Source organism: Carcharhinus amblyrhynchos, chromosome 6, assembly GCF_965287045.1.
Source record: "Carcharhinus amblyrhynchos chromosome 6, sCarAmb.v2.hapA, whole genome shotgun sequence".
NCBI lineage: Eukaryota > Metazoa > Chordata > Chondrichthyes > Carcharhiniformes > Carcharhinidae > Carcharhinus > Carcharhinus amblyrhynchos.
The window spans coordinates 114289425-114304336 of record NC_137329.1 but is presented as its reverse complement, the minus strand read 5'-3'; the positions used below and the strand labels follow the sequence as shown (position 1 = coordinate 114304336).

Below are 14912 nucleotides of genomic sequence, written 5' to 3'. Positions count from 1 at the left end.
CAACTGCAGGTCAGTTGGAATCCAAGCTGATCCATTGACATGTTTTGTGAAGACAGTCCACATACACATTGGTACTCGAGAATGAAACACTTGCTTTAAGGGCATCTTCTGTCAGCATCAAGCACATTCGGACACAAAGTATGGTCTGTCAATTTGTGCTGAACTGAATGTAGTTGAGCTGTGGGCGTACAGCAACTAGCAAGGAGGTAGAGTTTAAAATGGATCCACATAACCAAGAGATTGGAGACTTTAAATGTGAGCCACAATTATATTTCAGCATTAATTTTAATCATCAGTTATCCTTATTGAGGAAAATCTCAGTCAATATCTCATTCAATAACTGAACAGATAGATGCAAAGTGCTGCAACCAACAACCTTTATTATGCTTGACTGTGTTTATAAAAAGTTTGCTAAATGCTTGGAAGTTTTTGCTTTAGGAAGTGAAGCTGACAACACAAGGCGAGATACAAGCAGAGATAAATTTATGAAGTCATACATCTTTACACGGGGTTATGACCATATTGACGGCAACTACCTCTGTTCTATGCTCTCAGTACCATCAACAGTCAGTTCAAACCCCTGAATTTGAAACTTTCCCAATTTTCTCCCCTTCTGAAGGGGAGCTGCGACACAAGTTGCTGGTAGATTGTAGTTGGCCATTCAGCAGGTGCAAATTGGCAGATTATGTGGCTTAAATAGGCATCATCAAAAATCTGTTCCATACTCAACTGATATCCATGCCTGAACACTTTCCAAATGGAAATGAAAATAAAAACTCAAGATTGACAAACAAAACATCAGAATATTCCATCCGCGTGGTTTGATTTTCAAGAGGATTTTGAATTTCAAATTTCAAGCCTTTTAAATTTTACCACAACAAGTCACATACCTGTCACTGATGTGACGTGCGTTGGTACATGCGGCAAATGCTCCATTGCTTGTGGCCTGATCTCTGAGATTACTTGATGGTTAGAACTTTGATACTCAATTAGTTTCACTGCAGTAGGTGCGTCAGACTCAAACGATTGGATATCCACTGACACAAGACACACTAACATATCTGATAAGAAAAAAGAAATTGCTTAACAAATAAGGCCAAAACTAAAGTGGAATATGGTTTTAGTAACCGTTTTCTAATTTTAAAATGGCCAAGTTTTGGTGATGAAACTGGTTAACAAACATAATACACGCTAGCCATGCTAAATTGAGAACATGTAATGAAGGGTTAAGTTCACACCAGTTCCCATACCCCACCGCCTCCCCCTGCTTTGCACGCGCACACACACACACACACACACACACACACACACACACACACACACACAAAACCGATTCCACCAGATTTGGCTGGGAGATTTTGTTGTAATAATTTGCTTTTTGAAGACTTGTTCCTGCACTTGTATGGACACCGTACTGTCACATTTTGCACAACAATTTCTGGTAAGACTAAATTCTGACTGAAAATCTATTTCTTTTCTTGTTTTTTTTTCCCTTCATTTAGCTTATGAACAACTGTATACTATTTGCCCTGCTGCACCTCACCCTAGAATCTCCAGAAAGTCAAAGAATCGCAAATAAAAATATTCCAACAACTTCCATAGCATTTAATGTAACAAAATATCCTGAGGTGCTTTGCAGGAACATTATAAAATAAAAAATAACACTAAGACACAAAAGCAGATATTAGGCCACTATTGTCTCAGGTCTTAGAAGGTTGTGGGCCTGAAGGTTACAGAGATAAGGAGAGGACAAAGTTATGGAGGAATCTGAAAACAAAGATGAGAATTATGAAGTCAATAATTGATGGGAGCCGATGTAGGTCAGCCCTCACAGGAGAGATAGGAAATGGAGTTTGCTGTGAGTTCAGATGGGCCAGCAGTGTTTTTGAATACCTCACAATTATGGCAGGCAAAATGTGAGAAACCAGCCAAGGGTGCATTGGAATAGTTGAATCTAGAAGTAATGAGGCATCAAAAGGGTTTCAACAGCAAATGCGCTAAGGCAGGGGTAAAGTCAGGCAATGTTACAGAGGTGGAACTAGGTAGTCTTAATGATGGCAGAAATAACAGGTCAGAATCTTATCTTTGGATCAAATATGATATAAGGATTGCAAACAGACTGGCTTAATCTCAAACTGTTCCTAGTGAGAGGGATGGAGTCAGCAATTAGGGAAGAGTTTGGAGTTGGGACCGAAACAACAGCCGGCTTCAGCGTTTCCCAGTATTCAACTGGAGGAAATTTCTGCTCATCCATTTCTCGGTGTTGAATAAACAATCAAATAATTTAGCAATGGAGAAGTAATCAAGAGAGAGGTGGTGGGCAGATAGAGCTGGGTGCTATGTCTTCAAGAGGCAATATGTAGATAAGAAGTAGGAGATCGATTCTTGGGTATTGCAAGAGGGACCTGTACGGGAGCAAGAAGGGAAAAGTCACTGCAAGTAGTTCTTTAGCTACAATTGGATAGTTATGAAGCAAGGTGAGGGCAGTTCTGATCAGCTGGACAATAGATGTTAAAGAAGCATTGGAAGAGAATGGTGTGGTCAAACATAAAGATGCAGACAGATTGAAAAAGACAAAGGAAGAAAAGTTTACCTTCTTCAGTCTACCATCATCACTACTTTCCTCAGAAAACTGCTCCACTGCTGCTAAATTATCAGACTGCTTACCCAATATCTGATCCTGGATGAGGAATTTTTTTTTAAATTAAATATTGGGAAGACAGAAGCCATTATTTCCAATCTCCACTTCAAAGTTCATCCCTCAGTCACTGACTCCATCTCTCTCCCTGCCAACTGTCTGAAATTAAGTCAGTCTGTTTTCAATATTTGATGTGGAGCTGCCGGTGTTGGACTGGGGTAAACACAGTAAGAAGTCTCACAACACCAAGTTAAAGTCCAACAAGTTTATTGATAGTAAACCCACAAGCTTTTGGCGTGTGCCCCTTCATCAGGTGAGTGGAGAGTTCATTTATCTTCACCAGCCCAGTTATCCTCTCCACCCTCTTAGTTGACCTGAAAAACTCAAACTCCTTCCCCATACCATTCCTCTTTTCTTCACATTCCTTCTTTAAGGAACACCTTAAAACCCATCTCTTTGACCACGCTTTAGGGCATCTGACCTGATATCTGCTTGTGAGATTCAGAGTCCGATTTTACCACTTTCATTCTAAGTGCTGAATCTGGGTGTTATGCAGATCCCACTTGGAAATCTGCTTTCGGGTGCCCCAATATACTCTCAGCCTGAAAAAAAATCACGGGTCCCATTCGCAGCGTGGGTGGGCCTCAGCATTCCCGAAACGATCGGGACACTGAACTGCACACGCGCAGTTAGAAAAAGGATTTGAAGAAGCGCGCCCATGTCAGATTGTCTCGGGCCGCAGAAAGCAGTAGTAGCAGCCCGGGAGCGATGGTTCTCACACACACATCACTGTATCCCTCATCCACTCACCCCTCCACGACCTGCACACATCACTGTACCCCTTATCCACCTCCCCACTACCCACACACATATCACTGCCCCCTTTATCAACCCCACCCCCTCCAGTACCCAGACCAATCGCCACCCTTGCACCCCCCCCACTCCCCAATTGCTTGCAGAGTGGCAGCGGACCCTCCTGCTCTCCTCGCAAAGGACTGATCGGACCTCCCCCAACACCCCTCCCACCAGAGGTACATCTGACCTACCTCCCTCCAGAGGGAACCCCTCCTCAGCAACCCCTCCTCCCAAGAATGGTCTGGCCTCACTCACCACCCCCAACCCTCCAGATGAATATCTGACCCACCTCCTCCTCCCCCCACCAGCAGACAATGATCAGCCCTCCCCCACTACCAGATAACGAACGGCCCTCCACCCTCAGACAATGATCGCCCCGTCCCCTACCACCAAAGATACATGTGATCTGCCTCCTCTCTTTTCCCCCTCCCCCACAACCCCCCCAAGGCAACCAGACAATGATCTGGCCTCTCTCCCACCCACTCACCCTACTCTTTGGGTGAAGAAATGTCTCCTCACCTCCATTCTAAATGAGCCACCCTGAATCCTCAGACTGTGTTCCCTGGTTCTGGATTCCCCCACCATTGGGAACATCCTCCCTGCATCTATCCTGTCTAGACCAGTTATAAATACAAATTGTTGCTGTTGATTTTGTACCAGCATTTCAAAACTTAGCATGTTGTACCACTTCAACTACCTTTCCAAGCCAATTCCATACTCTCTATCTATTATGTCCCATTCCAGCTAAGTACTCTCACATTCCCAACTTATTCTTCACACCTAAATTAAAATCTTCAATTACACATACAAGTCTATAGGACATTAGTGATGCACAAAACCAAAACATCAATGGTGTGAATTGGTTCTCAAAATAAAGTAGTTGCAACTCCTCAGAAAAGCACAACTGGACTGAAGTGCAACAGACATGGCAAACAGTCAATTTAATATATTTATGCCATAGTTCAGTGCTTCATTCATCAATTCAAACTCTAAACACTTCATACAAAAGCACAAAATGTTCTTAAGCATATTGATTTTAGGTAAAATGTGACATTTCTTCAAATCCAGTTCATTCTCGTAATATTTAACAATGTAAATTTAAAAAAAAAATTCATGGGATGCAGTCACTACCTTCAAGGCCAGCATTTATGGGCCATTCCTAATTCTAATTTTATTTGTTCAGGGAATATGGATGTCACTGGTTGGGCCAGCATTTGTTGCCCATCGCTAATTGCCCTAAACTGAGTTAGGCCATTTAAGAATCAATCACAAGACTGCTGATCTGGAGTCACACATACGCCAGACCAGTTAAGATGACAGATTTCCTTTCCTTGGTTCCCTTTCCTAAAGGGCATCAGTGAAACAAATTTTTTTTTGCAATCGACAATGGTTTCATCATCATTATCAGACTTTTAATTCCAGATTTCTTTTTACTGAATTCAAATTTTGCCATCCACCACATTGGGACTTGAACCTGGATACTTTGAACTTTACCCTGGGTTTCCTGATTACTAATCCAGTGAGAATATCACTAAGCCAGTGCCTCCCCTTAAATTACCCAACAAAAATGATTCAGTAGTAAGTGAGGCTACCACGTGGTAATTAACAGGAATGTTCCTTGCCCACATTGACCTGATGCCATGAGACTTCATGGGGCCTACTGTCAACACTGAGCGCAACCAGAACCACTCCACCACCACCTTTGCTGGGTCTGCCTTCCTGGTGGGAAAGAATATACTTAGCAAAGGTAATGGAGGAGTCTAGAATGTTTCTGAGAGTATGACTGTGTCAGGCTGTTGCTTCATTAGTCTCTGGCACAGCGCTATCAATCTGGGCACAAGTCCTCAAATGAAGGTGGAAGACTATACAACATTGACTCTGTCTTTGCCATGTCCAGAACTTGGGTGGATGTGACTGTCCAATTTTAATTTTCATTGTTCTCTTTAATAGCAGTCTGATACAACGGAGTACTTTGCTCGGCCATTTCAGAGGGCAGTTAAGAGTCAACCACATTGCTGTGGGTCTGGAATCACAGAAGCCAAACCAATTATGGACAACAGACTTCCCTCTCTGATGGACATTAGTGAAGTAGTTTCTTTTTCACAAAATATGGAAGTTGACTGATAATAGCTTTTTATTCCAGATTTAATTAAATTCCCTAGCTGCTATGGTGGAATTTGAGCTCATTAGTCCTCTGGATTACCAGTCTGCTGATATAAACAGTATGAGCAGGATTTTTCAGACGGCAGTGTTTCCCCAAAAAGAGTCCTCTGTCACCCAAAGGGTCGAAGAGGAATGCATCCCTGCAAAAGGCAGAGGTAGGTGGCATGCAGGCCATGCATTTCACTTTACAAACACTTACACCTTCAAAGCCATGGGCAGGGAACTATAAAACATTACCCTATGTTACAATTCCCAATCCAGCACAGGCCAACACTGCTCTCCCCAAAACAACTGTGGCTTTTTGAGACAGAAATATATTTTTCCCTTTAAGTTCACATTAGAAGATTGTGGCATGTTCAGGTTTGCTCTTCTATATCCTCATTTTAAATCCAGAACCGAGTGTGTTTTCAGGTACGTGGGAGATGGAAAGGCCATTGTTTATAAGAAGATTACACATTAAATGGATTTGAACGTTCTGAACAAAGAAAAATTGTAAAAACATTTTACAATTCCATGCAGCATGCAAGTTAGAAATTAGGATCAACAATACAATGTAGTGCCACGTCACGGTTGAGTTCTCTGAGAAGATGCAACATAAATACTGATTCATTAAGTTTAGATAATTTCAAGTGACTTTGCTATAATTAGCAAGTGGCATTAGAAAGAAAACTCGGCAGTTTACTGCCATCTAGAATGGTGAAAGAACAAGATGTCTAAATAATTAAATGGCTGTCTTTATCTCCAATAACCTTTAAACTTACCCACACTTTTTTCCACACTAACTATCTTTGTGCAGGGTATTTCTCCTAGTTCAGTAAGCATGTATAGCACTTCTAATGAAGAGATGACCAGCAGCATATCAGGTAAAGTTAGATGACATATGATCTCTTTGTAAGATTCCTGATCCACATATTCACATATCAAGTCTGCATTATCTTCAGCTCTACATAGATTTGCTAGTATTTCCATACCTAAAAAATGACACAGAATTAAGTATGAAGACAATGCGTAAAATCAAAGAGAAAGGATGGCATTATTAAAGCAACTACTCACCTCTCATCTTCAAACACTTGTCACAGGAAAGTAGACATTTAGTTACAGTATGAAAAATTAGGTGGGTACTTTTAAAATCAACAGGATCCAACTGAAGCTGCAAAATTATAAACAAAAGGAAAATTAAATTATTTCATGTCTTCTTGTCATTTAACAAGTTCTATTAACTGGCAATGGTGCGCACTGTTGGTCCATGATTCATGTCAAGAACAAAAAGGAAAAACCATCGCTAAAAATTAAACTATTGTAGGACCACCACATGGGACACATTTTTTGTAACCTACGATGTTCAAATTCACTGCAAAGTTAATGTGCAAAAAAAATTAAAGCTTCCTTATGTAAGCAGGAGTTGGCTGGCAAGTGGCATTAGAAAGAAAACTCAGCAGTTACTGCCTTTTTATCGTTTTAAACTGTTATGGATTCAACCCAGGAAATATTTGATGCTATTGTTTAAGAAGAAAAAAAATGGAAGGAACAATAATAAAATGTGGAATATTAAATGACAGCTTATTGGAAAATATATTGGATCTATTATAGGAAACTCTCCTGGGAATGAGAGCAGTCCAAGTCAGTCTTATAAAAGGTTCCAATCCTACACATTGACAAAATGCAACATATTGGGATAGTTTGCTGTTAAAGCTAATGCACTCACCACTAATTTTGTGCAATGGTACAGTATCTTCAGGCAAGAAGCAGATGCATGTTTAAATGGAAATATCCAAAAGTTGTTTCAGTTGTGTCCCTCCACTGTTAACTTTGCAGAAAAGAGAACCAACCATCTGCCTCTGCTGAAGTGCACTGAATGTTGTGAAGGTGTTGCATTTGCAGTATGTATTAAATTCACATAAACAATGACGATGCCATCAGCCAGACTTATTATTTTGACAGCAAATTCTGGTCTGCCATTTAAAGGTTAAGTATCCTTTTAACTATGAGATTAGTGTTACTTGCTACCATTCCCTAACTGCTCTGGCACCAAAAACTCCCATTCCTTCAGGATATTAATTGCTGCTGGACATTGAGAAACAAAAGTTATTTTTCCTTTGTCTCTTTATTCTCTCTTTAAATTCAGTTTTTTCCCCTCTATTTTTCAATTGTACCAGATTTAACATGGAATTCACCCACACAAATTTATGCTTCTTTTTCAGTCCTTGTGTGGTTAATTTTATAATCTTTCAATAGTTGAGATACACAGATGTTTGCCCTATTCACTCAGGTCCTGAATGTTCTGTTTCACATGCGATGCAGATATCAGCTCACACTTCAAAGAAGGTGCCTTGCAAATTACTTATAGAAATCCTATAAATTCAAATCTAACGAACAGAAGCTGCTGTCAGATGCACTACCACAGCAACATCTGAATCATTAGATTTAACATTCATAATAACAAAACAGGATGGGCAACATTTCTGCTGGTGGGTTTTAAGTTGTGTCATAATAGGCATCCTGGTCTATGTGTTTTGGAATGACAATATGTTGTAATTCTGCAGGAATGTTTTATTGTGTCAGAAACATGTATGTACATAGGTCCCTTTCTCTATCTTATTTGTCTCCAGTTTGACATCAGGATCAATGGAAATGTAGAGTTGTTTTTGAAATACAATGAGAACGTCAGGCTTCTCTATTCCATTAAAATCTCCTGAAACCCATCTCACTTCCAAATATGCGAGGAGATTGTAAACTTGTTGAGGCTGATTTGCTGCCTCCCACCACTTTCCACTTCCATGAAACCAAACTTGCCCCAAAACTTCCTAACTTCTTCGAGGTCCTCAGGCTAGCTGACATAGTAATGGGCTCACCCATTGAGTACTGTCTCCCTCTTTTTCAAATTGACAATCACTCACCCCCACATTACAATCCCATCCTCTCTGGTAGTGCCCCATCACTGACCTCTGTTTTCTCTTCAAGTAGGATGGACAACAAATGCTCGTGCCAACATAAGAACACAACACAACATAACATAAGAACACAACACAACAAATAGGAGCAGGAGTAAGCCATCTAGCCCTTCGAGTCTGCCCCCCCCCCATTCAATAAGATTATGGCTGAAGTGGATCAGTTCCACTTTCTCGCTTTCTCCCCATAACCCTTAATTCCCGTCTATCAAAAACCTATCCACCCGTGACTTAAAAATGTTTTGTGAGGTAGCCTCCACCACTTCTACGGGCAGAGAATTCCAGAGATTCACCATCCTTTGAGTGAGGAAGTTCCTCCTCAACTCTGATCCAAACTGCCCCCCCGCCTTAAGGCTGTGTCCTCTAGTCCTGCTATCCTTTCTAAGCGGGAAGAATCTCTCTACCTCTACCCTATCCATCCCCTTCGTTATCTTATAGGTCTCTATGTTCCGATCCGATGATCACATCTGATGAATACAAAAAAAACCACACCTTAATTAGGACAATTTTTTGCAGCAGCGTTGGAAAAGTTAAACATTGAGTTGCAAGAAAACATGCATCGAATTAACAGTGTACATTTTACTGCAACTCAATTTTTAAAGTTTTCCAATTATGCTTCCAACACTTCCACATCACCAAATAGCCCTATCCAAAGTCACAAGTTTTTGTGGGCACCAGATACCCGTCTCTAATTAACCTCAGGTTAGCACTGCTGCCTCACAGAACCAGGTTTGATTCCCATCTTGTGTCACTGTCTGCGTGGAGTGTGAACATTCTCACCACATGTGTTTTCTCTGGGAGCTGCATAATTCAAAAGATGTGCTGGTTAGGTACACTGGCCATGCTAAATTCTCCCTCAGTGCACCCGAACAGGTGCCTGAGTGTGGCAACTTGGGGATTTTTACAGTAACTTCATTGCAGAATTAATGTAAGCTTACTGTGACACTAGCAGATAAACTTTAAACAGATACAACTACAATGCTGTTAGAAGGGAGTTCTGGGATTTTGATCCACTGACAGTGAAGGAACAACAAGATTGTTCAAAGTCAATATGGAAGGGAACTTATAGGTGTTGTTGCTCCAAACATTTGCTGCCCATGGCCTTCAAGGACGTGGGTTTGGAAAGTGTTGCCAAAGGAGCCTTCACAAGTTGCTGTAGTCTATCTTAATAAAATGATGCATACGGCAGCTACTGTGCATCGGTGGTGTGAGGAGTAAATGTTTAAGGTGATGGATGGGGGTACTGATCAAGTTTTGGATGGTGCTGAGTTCCGAGGGAGCCCTACTCATCCAGGAAACTGGAGAGTATTCCATTCTGACTGTGCCTTGTAGACAATGGGCAGGCTTTGAGTCAGGAGATGAATGATTTATCTCAGAATTTCCAATCTCTAACCTGCACTTGTAGCCACAGTATATATTTACGGCTGCTCCAGTTCAGTTTCTGATCAATGGCAACCCCTGATGTTGATAGTGGGGGATTCAGCAAATGGTAACGTCACTGAATATTGAGGAGAGATGATTATATTATTGTTGCTACAGATGGTCATTAACTGAATGTCTTTGAAAATGGTTGAGTGGAAAATGGTGAAGAAAAGGGCACAGCATAGCAAAAGGAGCGGCAGGTTACATGTTCAAGTGAACTAAACCAGCAATTTAAGTGAAAAACAAATCTTGTGGCAAATATTGCACTGTAACCGGAGAAAAATTAATTCGTAAATGTTTGACTAAAGAAAAATTAGAAAAGATGATCAAAGGGGGCATATTGCAAATATCTGCATGCAGCATGCCAAGTACCAGGTCCAAGGTGTGCAAATAAGTATTTAACCAAGATTTGAACATACTCCTTCATTCAAAAAAATGAAGCAGAAATGAAAAAAGCTCATGATGCTTTGATGAATTCAATTTTTGTTCTGGCTCTTTAGCTTTCAAGAACTGGCCACAGCTTACATAAAAGGGGGCAAAAGAAAACGTCAAAAATTAGGATTACATTATTTCTGTTCTATCATTAGATGTACACCATATCATAAAAATCCTATCTTAAGGTTCGATACAGGATTTTTTGTGTACAGTTAATGCCAAAACATTTGTAAAAGTTAGGAAATCTCATTATTTCCACATGCAAGCCGATTGTTTCCCAAAATAATGATGCTTTATGAAATTTACAGGTCACACAAAAATTTTAGTAAATAAATCTAATTTGCCTTATAAAATAGCCTTTTCTCTGGGGACAAATTTCATAAATATGTTACATTAGATAAAGCACCATGGTATCATTCTACTAAATTAGGGTTTGTAACAACACAAGAATATAAACAATTTTACTGACTGAAATACACTATTTGTCAGGATAATTTCATACCTCAGCTGCTACGTTACCCAATGTGTCCAGCCCCAGTTGCTTGAGAGAAGCATACTGACAATGGGAACATAACAACAGGAAACGGACACATGTACGATGAGCTGCCAATAGCTTCACATTTCCTTCCTCAAATGACAAATTGCGAAGGATTACTGCTATCTGAAGTACACGCTGTCCCTCAACATCATTGATGCCCACTTTATGAGGGGGATGGAATAAAGACGTCTCCGTATCGATTTCTATACTCGTACCTAAATTAATAAAGAGATCAATTTTATTTAACAAGGTAAAAAGATCTGGTTACATAAATAAAAATCCAAATTTATACAGAAAACAAAGCAGTAAAACAGAACAAAAAGATTTCAGATGCAAAAAGCCGCTAACCTCTGCTCCATATTTCCTTCAACAACACAAGAGAGACTGGGAACTCATCACATGAAAATGATGAGTGACTTTTTTTTAAACTTTTGTACCATACAGCATATTTAACATTCATATGCTGCAGTTCACCTGCCACTTCACGTCATAAATGCAGTGCAATTAAAATTATTGTACCATAATAAATAATAAATATCAACATTTCAGTTAAATATTTGTTCTGGCGCTTGAGCTTTCAAAAATTTATTACTTCACTAACCTTGTGATCCACTGTTCCTAAAAATAATGAGTTCCCGTATTTCATTATCTTCAACATTGTCTTTCCAAAACTATGAAAGTCAAAACAAAGGAGCCATTTTAAATGCTATGCATAAAAAATTTCTTATTGAAATTTTATTAAACTGTATTCACAGCAAAACTTCATACAAACTGGAAAGACAAATTTATACAATAGTTCTTCAAAATGTCATGTTTAGGAGTGTTATATAAAATACTGTAAGATGGGCATTTGGAAACCACTTTTTTTTTACAGAAGTGAAAGAGTGGCAATTAATCATCATGCAAGAGTTTTATTAGGCAACATTTTGAAGGCTGGAAGACACTTACACAAGCCTTGAAATGTTTATATGTATATTTGTGAATCTGTATTTAGATAGAACAATTGTGGCAGCTAAACATAACTTACGCATTCTAAAACAAACACCAAATTCTTAAATTCCGAATAATTATAGAACTTCACTAATCACAAAATTATCCAAGCATATCAAATACTCATCTGTTATTGAAGATTTTAAATTACTAAAATAAGCAGAAGCTTTTAAGGTGAGTTTTGTTTAATTCCTTGCATTTTAGAAACTGTAATTTTGAAAACATAAAAGGCTGGGTTGTTGAGACTATTATACATTTTAAACATTTGGCCAACACAACCCAGAAACAATGATGCTCAAGCAGGTTTTAAATGACACCTCAGATGTCCTCCAATTTTTAAATCAAATTGGCCTTTTGAAAAAGCACTGGCTTGGATCCTTTTGAACAGTGGCCAAGGAACAGCGCTTACTGCTGACTACACTGACAGCTGGTCAGAGTTTCAAAGACTTTGAGGGTCTAATCCAGCAAGATGTTCGCTATAGAAAATCTATGGGGTATTTTAGCAACAACATGGCACTTCAACCAATCAGGCTGAAGAAGGTTCACTGAGATAGGGGACTGGATTTTGCCAGAATAGCTGCAAGCCTGACATCCAGCATAATTCCAGGTCAGGAACTAGGACGTGGAAGGCATCAGCTGCAATCTTCTCAAAGGTAGTGATACTCCCATGTATCTGCTGCCTTTTTCCTCCCAGCTTTGGAAGATGCTGTCCAAGAAGTCTTGGTGAGTTCTCACAGTGCATCTTGTAGATAGCACACAGTATTACCACTGCATGTTAGAAGTGGTGGGAGTGAAAGTTTGTGGGTGGGGTGCCAAGCAAGTGGGTCGCTTCAACCTGAATAATGTCAAGCTATTCAGTGTTGTTGGAGCTGTACTCATCCAAGCAAATTGAGCGTGGGGGATTCAGTGATAGTAGGCACATCATTTAGGGCTGAAATGAGGAAAGATTTCTTCACTCAGAATGGTAAGCCTTTGGAATACACTACCACAAAAAGCAGTTGAGCCCAAAAAAATTCCAAGTGTCGAAATTGCATAAAAACTGGAGTAAATCCTACTGGTTTTTTCAGCAGGAGTTTCAAAATGAATCTTCCACACTCTGTGCACTGCAGAAAGCACTAGCATGAATCACTCCAAAAATAAGTAGGTGGCCTATTCCCACTGGAGAGGGCGGCAGCATAGTGCTGACTGGGCCACTGCGCATGCATCGATCTGTCAGAGCTGGCCAGCCCTGCGACCTCCCCTCTTCCCCAAAATCATTGGCCATACGACCCTCCCACGGCCCAATCACTGGCCCCCGAAGCATGTCTGGGTGAGCCACCCCCCTAACCCCAAACGCCAGCAGCTCCAATTTCCCAACCAGCAGGGCCAGGGCCCTGCCTGGCAGGTACCCCCCCTTACCCCCAAGCCTCTCAGGGGTCCTCGATGGGCCCCCTTCACTCCAGGCCGCCAGCTCCTCGCAAGTGGGGAGCTGTCGTAAAGCCCGCTGGAGTGAAACACTCCTGGCGGGGGTGGAAACACTAGTGGACTCAGATTTCAGTCCTGGAACCGCTAGTGTGATGCTAATTGCGATCAACATAACTTTTACAGCTCCGCAGTGATTTCTGGCACAAAGCTGATGGCACCGGAAATCCGGCTGCAAAAGACTCACGGAGGCCATGGCACCTTGTGGGAAGCCCACGAAATGGCCTCTGCTCGAGTCACCCATCCCACGGTGCTGCAAATGCAGCAAAGTGGGCTGGAAGAATGCCCCACCCCATTAGAGTTTAGAAGAATGAGAGATGGTAAGATCCTGAGGAGGCATGATAGGACATATACCAGAAGGATGTTTTCATTTGGGGAGACCGGAACTGGGGGACCCAGTTAATAATAACAGTTCTCTCTTAAGATGGAGATGAGGGTTTTTTCCTGTGGAATTCTCTTCCCCAGAAAGAACTAGAGGCTGGGTCACTGAATTTATTCGAGCCAGGGTAGACAGATTTTTGATAGACAAAGATTTAAGGATTATAAGCAATGGCAGGCAGACTGGAAAGTGGAGCTGAGATCATAAGAACATAAGAAATAGGAGCAGGAGTAGGCCATCTAGCCCTTCGAGCCTGCCCCGCCATTCAATAAGATCATGGCTGATCTGTCGTGGCTCAGTTCCACTTTCCCGCCCTCTCCCCATAACCCTTAATCCCCTCGCTTATCAAGAACCCATCAACCCGCTTCTTAAAAATATTTAGCGAGGCAGCCTCCACCACTTCAACGGGCAGAGAATTCCAGAGATTCATCACCCTTTGAGTGAAGAAGTTCCTCCTCAACTCCGTTCTAAACCGCCTCCCCTTTATCTTGAGGCTGTGCCCCCTAGTCCTACTGTCTTTTTTGAGCGGGAAGAGTCTCTCCACCTCTATCCTATCCATCCCATTCATCATCTTATACGTCTCAATGAGATCTCCCCTCATTCTTCTAAACTCTAACGAGTACAAGCCTAGTTTATTCAGCCTCTCCTCATAGCTCAACCCCCTCAACTCCGGTATCAGCCTAGTAAACCTCCTCTGCACTCCCTCCAAGGCCAAAATATCCTTGCGCAGGTGCGGCGCCCAAAACTGCACACAGTACTCCAGCTGCAGCCTCACCAATGCCCTATACAGCTGCAGCAAGACCTCCCTACTTTTATATTCAATCCCCCTCACGATGAAGGCCAGCATCCCATTCGCCTTCCTGACCACCTGCTGCACCTGCAAGCTGGGTTTTTGCGACTCATGCACAAAGACCCCGAGGTCCCTCTGCACCGTCGCCTGCTGCAGTTTTTCGCCACGTAAGTAATAGTCCTTCCTACCATTCTTCCTACCAAAGTGGACCACCTCGCACTTGCCAACATTAAATTCCATTTGCCAGTTCCTGGCCCATTCGCCCAGCCTATCTAGATCCTTCTGCAGACTCT

General features: G+C 41.4%; 1 protein-coding gene across 4 annotated transcripts in view; it reads right to left on the bottom strand.

Annotated features, from left to right (window-relative positions):
• arid2 (AT-rich interactive domain 2) overlaps positions 1-14912 on the bottom strand; it is a 100704-nt gene that overhangs the window by 29461 nt on the left and 56331 nt on the right. For all 4 annotated transcript variants that reach the window (XM_080191245.1, XM_080191248.1, XM_080191246.1 and 1 more), the window contains exons 7-11: positions 11601-11670; positions 10964-11214; positions 6710-6806; positions 6418-6627; positions 891-1061 (exon numbers count right to left, since the gene is read on the bottom strand). In XM_080191245.1, the coding sequence (XP_080047371.1) occupies positions 891-1061; positions 6418-6627; positions 6710-6806; positions 10964-11214; positions 11601-11670 (799 nt within the window). The remainder of the gene's footprint in view (positions 1-890; positions 1062-6417; positions 6628-6709; positions 6807-10963; positions 11215-11600; positions 11671-14912) is intronic.